Source organism: Galeopterus variegatus, unplaced genomic scaffold (genome assembly GCF_000696425.1).
Source record: "Galeopterus variegatus unplaced genomic scaffold, G_variegatus-3.0.2 Scaffold3476, whole genome shotgun sequence".
Lineage (NCBI taxonomy): Eukaryota > Metazoa > Chordata > Mammalia > Dermoptera > Cynocephalidae > Galeopterus > Galeopterus variegatus.
In genome coordinates, this window is record NW_007729587.1 from 130,366 (window position 1) to 139,197 (window position 8,832).

The 8,832-nt window shown below is 35.2% G+C and overlaps 1 protein-coding gene across 4 annotated transcripts in view; it reads right to left on the reverse strand.

Moving 5' to 3' along the window:
- Positions 1-4,780: 4,780 nt before the first annotated feature.
- Positions 4,781-8,832, reverse strand: part of PDCD6IP (programmed cell death 6 interacting protein) — a 74,496-nt gene continuing 70,444 nt past the window's right edge. For all 4 annotated transcript variants that reach the window (XM_008585172.1, XM_008585171.1, XM_008585169.1 and 1 more), the window contains 3 exons: positions 7,735-7,858; positions 6,418-6,605; positions 4,781-5,424 (listed from right to left, as the gene is read on the reverse strand). In XM_008585172.1, coding sequence (XP_008583394.1) covers positions 5,250-5,424; positions 6,418-6,605; positions 7,735-7,858 — 487 coding nt within the window. In that variant the 3' untranslated portion in view covers positions 4,781-5,249. The remainder of the gene's footprint in view (positions 5,425-6,417; positions 6,606-7,734; positions 7,859-8,832) is intronic.

Below are 8,832 nucleotides of genomic sequence, written 5' to 3' on the forward strand. Positions count from 1 at the left end.
CAGGTTATAATAGACCATGTTTACATATTTTGTAAATTGAATAATATAAAACTGAATGCAAAGGTCAACAATTATAACCAAGTGAAGATGTGCAATGTAAGAATATTAGTGCATCAACAATAGGAGTCTGTTTACATTATAAGAAACAAGATTTGGCTGAATATGGGAAGAAAAAAAATAGAGTATTACTGCTTCAAAATTTGTAGGTAATGAATGACTAATGTTCCAAACAACTAGAAAGATCAAAGAAAATATAATCCAAGCAGTGAAAGATAAGAAAAGGAAATGACAAAATATTTTTTACCAAACAAGATGTCAAAAGACCATATAAATTATAATTTTAACAAAGTTGTTAAACTTTCTTATTACCAAAAAAAAACCTGGGCTAAGTAACTAAACTTAAACATCTATAACTAAGGGAGGTGCACATATTAAGTCAGAAAATCCACTAATGCATCTAAAAAGACAAGGGTGGTGATATTAATAATAAAATATAATCGACATGAATATGAATCACACAGCTTCAAAATGTGTAAAACTTAAAACAATTAAAAATACAGAAAAACTTAAATGGTAATAGACTTGAACCCATTCACCTGTATCACTTTGTGTTCATTAGTTGAAAGGATTTAAGCCACTTACAGCAAAAAAGTAGGGTATCAGGAGCCATAAAACTGACAGAAACCAGGCTCCTTGCAAGGCAGGAGTGCCAATAAGCAGAAAAGGCAGACAACTTGGATGTGCCCCCTAATGATAACCTACAAAGACCAGTCAGTGGGCGGGGACACTAGTAGGCAGTAGCCTGTGGCCTGTAGCTCAGTGGCAAGCAGCTCTCTGGTGGACAGGCTCTAGTAAAGTTCAGTCTGCTCACAGGAAGCTCTGAAGCCAATCCCCCACCCTGAAGGAGGGGTAGCTGCTAAAGTATGCAGGGCTTCTCAGTCACCTTCATTCAGACTGTAGCAGAACCCAAGTTCCAGGGAGGGTTCCTTGGATCCCCGCTGTTCTCTCATCTAGGTTCCCAATCCCTCAATGTGAACTCTTTACTCTCCAACCCAGATGCCAAACAAATGAAAACAAAAAAGTAAAGATTAAACTATGCCGAATTGCTATATTAGAATATAGATGAGTATAACAGGGGTATCAGACTACTGATTCATTCTTGGAGATAGTGTGTTCAACTTCAACAAATTTGAAAGATATACATCACCAACACATTTTCTAATAAAACTTGTGTATTCTGAGCTACATAATAATGCAGTTTCAAATCTGACTCTAAAACATGGGAGAACTGGGAAGAAAATACGAATATATAAATGTTTTAAAAGATGAATACATTTCACCATACCGCCTCTCCAGATCAACTGAATATTATGGTAATCTTCCTGACACTTCCAAGAATTAACCCCAAAAATGGCACTTGAAGAAGAGAATACTCATCTGAAAGAACTGGGGCAAATGATAAGTAATGAAAAACATGGTTCATCCATGATAGTTAAATTACAGAGTTGAAAGCTATTAAAAAAAAAGAAAAAAAAATTGTCTTCCTTTTTTTTTTGTAGTCTCATGCATTTAGCCAAAGTGGGTGTTTTTACATTTCCCAAACCACTGTTTGTCAAAGAAATTACGAAAACCATAAAGCTGAAGGATAAACACTTTAAATAAGAATTCATACTCCAAGGAAGTAAGAATCTTTCAAATTTTATTTCTAGGATACAATCATCTGGAACCTTTTCGTTTGTTTACAATTTTCCCCCTAAGAGAAATGAATACAATAAAAAAATAATCCAACCACCAGCAATGTTTGTAGCCAGAAAAGAATCTAAATCTCTGGTGTGATAATATAGGATATTTTTAAAAATATAAACTTCATACCAGAAATAAAGCCTGAATATTCTCTTTCTTTAAAAATATAATTTTTCCTTCTTTGCTCTTCCACGTAAATCATATAATCAACCATTTAAGTTCTAAAGTCTATTTTTAAACCAGCAATTATAACACTACAGCAGGGTTTTTTCCTACTTTGTATCCTGTTCTGTATTGTGAATCAATAACTGCAGAAGTCTTAAAAAAAAAATAAGATGCCACTAGGTTGCAACAAGATTCTTCAAGATATACTGATTTTAAAAAAGGAAAAAAAAATTCCCCCTTAACCCTTAGCAAACTGAAATCTTCTTAACAAATTATATAGTATCCTGTTTATGAAATTAGAAAATGTATACAAAGCAGTTTTGCAAACTTTAAAGCTCTAAAGGAAAACTTTTTTTTTTTTTTCAATCAAATGTATACAAAGCAGTTTTGCAAACTTTAAAGCTCTAAAGGAAAACTTTTTTTTTTTTTTTTTTCAATTTGTTTTGACTAGAAAGGCTGCTGACACTAGGATAGAATGTTAGGAACACAAGGCTCTGTGAAATCCATCCTTTTTTTCCATAACTCCTTAGATTTGGAGGAGGGGATTATAAAGTGCAAAGAAGCTGGGGTATGGTTAAGGTATATTTCACAAAGATTGGTTTATAGTGACATATGACTGTTTTTCTTAAGTGAGAGTAAAGACCAAGTGGTATAGAAGTAGCTTTCTGTAGACCAATACTTTACACCAGACTGAGCAGTCAGGCCATCTGTCTCCAACTAGGAAGAAGTTAGTTTTTTCCCGACTTCTGACTAGTTCCTCTATGCGGAGCTTCATAATTTGAAGTATAATCCATTTTAAAATAGTATTCCAAAGCCCAACACAAATGGTCTGGTGATGTTTTCCTTTCCTTAGTTCAGGAAGACAAAAAAGCCTAATTAGAAACATGGTACAACATACCTGAACCACAGAGTGGCACTCTCCTATCTCCAAATAAACAGCATTATCCACAACTTTTTAGGGTATTTTGTGGAATATGGGAAGCTAAACAAAGGATTAAAAACTTCGTTAACTCTCCCAGTGTGGGCTTACTTCTTATTTGCTAGAATGTAAAACAGACATAAGAGAAGCTTCTATGGGAAGCTAAACAAAGGATTAAAAACTTCGTTAACTCTCCCAGTGTGGGCTTACTTCTTAATTGCTAGAATGTAAAACAGACATAAGAGAAGCTTCTATGAGTCACCTTGATGAAACTAGATAGGCCTATGAGGACAAACCTAGCAACAAAGGGCTGCAGAAACTTGGTCATTTGTACCTAGTCAGGCGTGACTAAAAGAAAGTATCTAAAGGATGAGTGAACTGACAAGAAAGAATGGGTCTGCGATGCTACATAAAAAGGCTTTGCTAACAACATTGAGCAAGTCAGGGGTGCTGGGAGAAGCTGCCATGAGGGGCTGTGGAGCTTCCTTTCCTAGAGTTTCTAAGTGATCTTCCTGTGGCTCTCTGGGAGCAGGCCCAGCTTAGGCACGGGAAATGGGCTAAATGGTCTTATCTTCTCTTTTGGCCCTCTGATGAATTTACCCTTTCCTTTGGAGCCCTCTTTCCCCAAGAGAATATTCAGGCCAATTTTTTTGTTTTTTTCTGCATTAGTAAGAATTATAGACTAGCAATTTGAATACCCCTAACTTTCACTGTGTCTTACGTTAGTATAAGATACCTCGAGTAATAAGAATGTAGAATTTAAATACCATTTACAGAAGACAAAAACAAGCCCATGTCACACTTTGATAAATTCAAAGTATTAAAATTTGGCAATAATATATAAAAATCTATTTTTGCCAAGGTTTAAGATTAGACTTTAAACCAATTTCAATATCCATGTAATCAAAGGTAATTTATATTGAATCAACATGCCTTCATGTTTTCCAGATACAACAAAGATTTTTTAAACACACATATATTTTTAAACCAATTCACTCCTTTTACAATCATACCTTCGGTCTAACATTTAAAATACAAATCCAAACTGTCAGTGAAAACAGTGGGCCAAGTGACAGTATCAGTTAAACGAAACAATAAAGCAAGAAACAGCCGGCATTAAAATTCAGATAATAAACATAAATGATTCATTAGAAATTTGCTCACACACCTAATGTGTTCAGAAACAAACTCCACCGGAACAGATCCCACTGTGACATTAGGCAACTCGTTTCTTTCTCATTTTCTTATCTCATGATGCATGTCTTCGCTACTTTTACTGAGGTTTATACAGTGATTAGATATCCTAATAGCAGAGGTTCGTATTATATACACAGCCTATTCCAGAACTGACACGTTCCCAACAACTGTTTTGTGTGTCCCTGAATTATAAAATATTCCAATCTTTTAGGAGCAAAAAGAAAATGAAAGGGGTTAAATCTACTCATACACACTGTCCATTAAATGTTCCTAAGTTAAGACAGTAGGGTAGGAAAATGGAATAGAAGGGCTCAGTAAATTTTCTCCAAACAATTCTACTATATTAGACAGTACTGTCAATGCATTGATTTATTTTCACCAAGTTAAAGGGGAAAAAAATGAAAGAATTATTCCCAGAATCTGCATCAATTTCTTGAAGAAGCAAAAAATAAACACTAAATACACTATTATTTATTTGTATATTTATTTGAAGAATCTTTGGTAGTATTTGTGTTTCTTCCATATTATAGGACTTTTCAAAAAATGTCAAAATTGACTTACTAATCAGCATATAAAAGATAAATTACAGTACTATTCTTTTGGTTTGCCTATAAAATGTCCTTGAACCTACTGATTTGCACTATTCATGCACTTAAAACATACTACCTGTTTAACTTACGTACATACAAAATGAGAGACTAATGCCAGAAAGAAATTAGACAGTAATGAGAATCAATGACAAAACATAACAATGACAACTGTTCTTAAGTAATTTATTTTTAAATTATAAGATTTACAATGTCTTGATTACGCAAAATAGCATAATGGAAATTAAACCAAATCAATAAACCAAAGGAGAAAGAAAACTCAGTTTTCTTGACTATCAGTACTTACACCATCTTTATAAGTATCTGATGCCCCAACCACGTCTTATGTAGAAAGTATAATAGCTTCAGATTTAATTTCTCATTTTCAACTTTTATGAACTGTAATGCAATTTATTTCAAATTCTATACCTAGTGTTTATACTGCAACAGCAGCAAATCTCACATGAGCAATCAAATGTGGAACTGGGGCACAGCTTTTAGCCGCAGACAGAAATTATACACTGCATTCAGTACAGTAGAGTATTATATTAACCAAAGCATAGAGTTTAGTACATTTATTGCAGGCTTGGTACTTCTTTCTCTCTGATCTGAACCAGCTGAGCTTCTGAGCAGACATATTACTGCTGTGGATAGTAAGACTGCTGTGGGGGCTGTGGGAAGGGGTATGAAGGTTGCTGGGGTCCTGGGTATGGAGCCTGCCCAGGGCTCTGGTGATACACTGGTGGATATGGCATATTGTACTGGCCATATGCATAAGGATTATAGCCCATGGGCATGGGCATTTGGCAATACCTAATGGGAGAAGAAAACAAATAAAAAAACCAGATTGGTAAATGAAATACTAGAAAATGAAACGTACAATAATTATTCTAAAACCAAGTTTTTTCAAGAAAACCATTTTTCTCTATTGTGCAGTCTATCAGAGAGATTGGTAAATGAAATACTAGAAAATGAAACGTACAATAATTATTCTAAAACCAAGTTTTTCAAGAAAACCATTTTTCTCTATTGTGCAGTCTATCAGAAAACAATAGAGGGGGGAAAAAAGAACTGTTTCAAGGTGCTTATTGGAGAAAGGAAAACGAAAGAATATCGAGTGTTGAACACTCTCCAGAAAATAATACTGTTGAAGGCAATAAGATTAAATATTGAACTATTAAAGAAGGAATAAAAATGGAGACCCTTCATTTTAATGTGGCAAAACTAATAGTCTAAATACATTGTGTTTCACAAGACTCAATGTTCACTGTAATCCCCATAAATTTACTGTTTATGAAGTTCTAATATTTGAAAGACATAATGTTCTTTTAGAGTACATCTTAAATGGTAGTCAAAAGTCTGAATTTTTTAAGATTAAGAAATTACCACAAAGACTAACTTTTAAGAAAGTACATTCCATAATTAAATTTCTGTTCAATATTTTATTAAATGCCAAGATTTCAAAGTATGAGTATGTTAACAAGACTTTATCAGTCTTGCTACAATAAGCTCATAAAAGGCACCTATCTGCTTATCACCTAAATAAAGAAAACCAAGGAAACACATACTAAATTCCCTACAGAAAAGCCTTATTTAATATAAACTCAATCTGCAAAAAGTAAAAACATAAATTTTTAAAGCCTGGGATATGGCTATAAACAATATTTCTGGATAAACTGCCAATGTAGCTTATTCATTCATGACACCTCCATTTAGAGAAGGGGTAACCCTGTTTTTAAAAGGTTAAACAGTTAGAAATAACATTAGCCAACTCGTTAGGTAGGATATATGATGTTTCAGCCTTACCCGGGATATCCTGGATAGGTGGGATAAGGTGGTCCCTGGGCCTGTGCAGGGGGAGCTGAGCCAGTGGTTTGTGATGGAGCTGCTGTAGCAGTCCCAGTCCCCACTGGAGTCGGAGCAGTAGCAGGAGGAGCTCTGCTTGCTGGAAGCACAGGAGGTGGAGGTCGGGCTGGGGGCTGGGGCTTAGAAGGCTGTTAAGAAAAAAGTAAGCATTGACTATAAAATGTTTCATGTTTATCTCAAATTGCTATAATTAAAATAAATGAAGACATGGGAAACTCTGAATCCAATCAAATGTATTTCTAATTCCCCTTCTTCAATGTTGGCTTATTACTGTAGAAATATATCATAGTTGAGGAATAATTCTCCGATCTGTGGAAACTCCATAGCTACCGCTCTTTTTCTGATGCCTAATATTTTAATCATTTACTGCCTCCACCAACTGTTAGACATTTGAGGTGGAAGGAAGAAGCACAGGTACAGTTTATTACCATAACCTCCTCCTATCTCCAAACTTATTATATGAAATTTTTCAAACACCAGAAAACTTAACAGAATAGTATAATAAAAAATTACACATCTTCCAATGAAATTCAATAGCTATTAACATTTTGCCATATCTGCTTTATCTATAGCTATATTCATATATTCACCCATCTATACTTTTGCAGAACCATTTGAAAGCAAGTTGCAAACTTCATGACACCAGCCCTAAAACTTAAACACTCAAGTCCTAATAAGGATATTCTCCTACATAAATAATCACAATACCATTTTCACCCTAAGAAAATTAACAATTATTCCCCAGGATCATCGAATATTCAGATTCAAGTATTTATCACAAAAAAAGCATTAGCCATTTTTATGACCCAAAATCAAATCAAATCAAGGTTCATGTACTGCATTTAATTACAAAGAATTTTTCATTTCTTTTAATCTAGAATACACTTCCCCTCCCCTTTTTCTATCTATGATATTCGCTTTTAGAAAAGACCAACCCAGGTATCTCACATAATGCCCCATGTTCTAGATTTGTCCAATTGTTTCCTAATAGCACAGTTTAACTTCTTATTTTATCACTGTAATTATTGTAAATGGAAAGTTAGTTCTAAAGGCTTGATTAGACTCAGGTTAAACAGTTTTTGGCAAGAATTCGTGAGTGATACTGCGTTCCACATACTGCAAAACATCAGAAGGTTGGTCACCTGATGCATGTGGTAACACTAGAGCCTTCCAATGTAAATTCTGTTTCATCCTTTAGAGTAAGCAAGCTGTCACTAATGTAAAACCTCCATTTTAAAACCGTATCTGCTTACTAACCGGCATGGTTCTTGGCGCTGGAGTTGGAGGAGTTGGCGTTTGTCCTCCTGCTGGAGAGGACTGATATGCAGGTGTAGGAATTGAAGGAGCACTAGGTTCTCTGGCAATGCTTTGTTGCAAATCCCTTATTAAAGACAGAATGTGACAAATTTACTCAAAAAAAAAAATAAACCATAAAAGGCCAGGTCTTTTCCTTATTTTTCTTTTCTTCGTACATGAAATATAGAAAATGGTCCCCAAGCTACAGTATTTTAAAATATACCACATTTCTATTCTTGGCTAGAACTTAAATCTTCCTTCTTCCTATTGTTTAATAGAATAAAGTTATATCTTATTCTATCTCTGAAAACTAGAGAAAAAAGGTGAACTTTTTCAGAGGTCATAGTTACACCTAGCGTAAAGAACAGGTCAAAAATGGGCAAGCAGTCCTAAAAGACTGCCCACTCTCTAACAAAGATAGCCCCTAAAAAAAAAAAAAAAAAAAAAAACTAACACAACCTATCTAAAAGTTATCAGAAAACTACAACCACTCATCGTCACCTAATTAATATTTTATCATTGTGTAGTATCAGTGTTTATAGATAATAAAAAAAAAACAGGTGAGAAAGCTAATCTGTTATGCAAACCATTATGCAAATTTCTAGAAGAAAAATTTCTGAAAGCTGGCTGGTTAGCTCAGCTGGTTAGAGTGCAGCCTTATAACACCAAGGTTATGGGTTCAGATCTACATACCGGCCAGCTGCCAGAACAAAAAAAGATTCAAAAAGAAATGTGGTACTGAAATATTTTATGTTAAAAGATAACTCATAATCTGTCACTAAAGTAAATCACAAAATTGCTGAAAGGGCCATTAAATTTTATTATTAAAAATTAGAGGGGCCGGCCTGGTGGCGCAATGGATAGTGCGCCGCTTGGGAAGCGCGGCGGCGCTCCCGCCCGAGGGTTCGGATCCCACATACGGACCGGTTCCCGCTCACTGGCTGAGCGAGGCGCGGGAGCAACACCGAGGGTTGCAATCCCGTTGCCGGTCCCCGGTCCGGTACGGGGGCAACACTGAGGGTTGCGATCCGTCGCCGGACACGGAAAAAGACAAAAGAC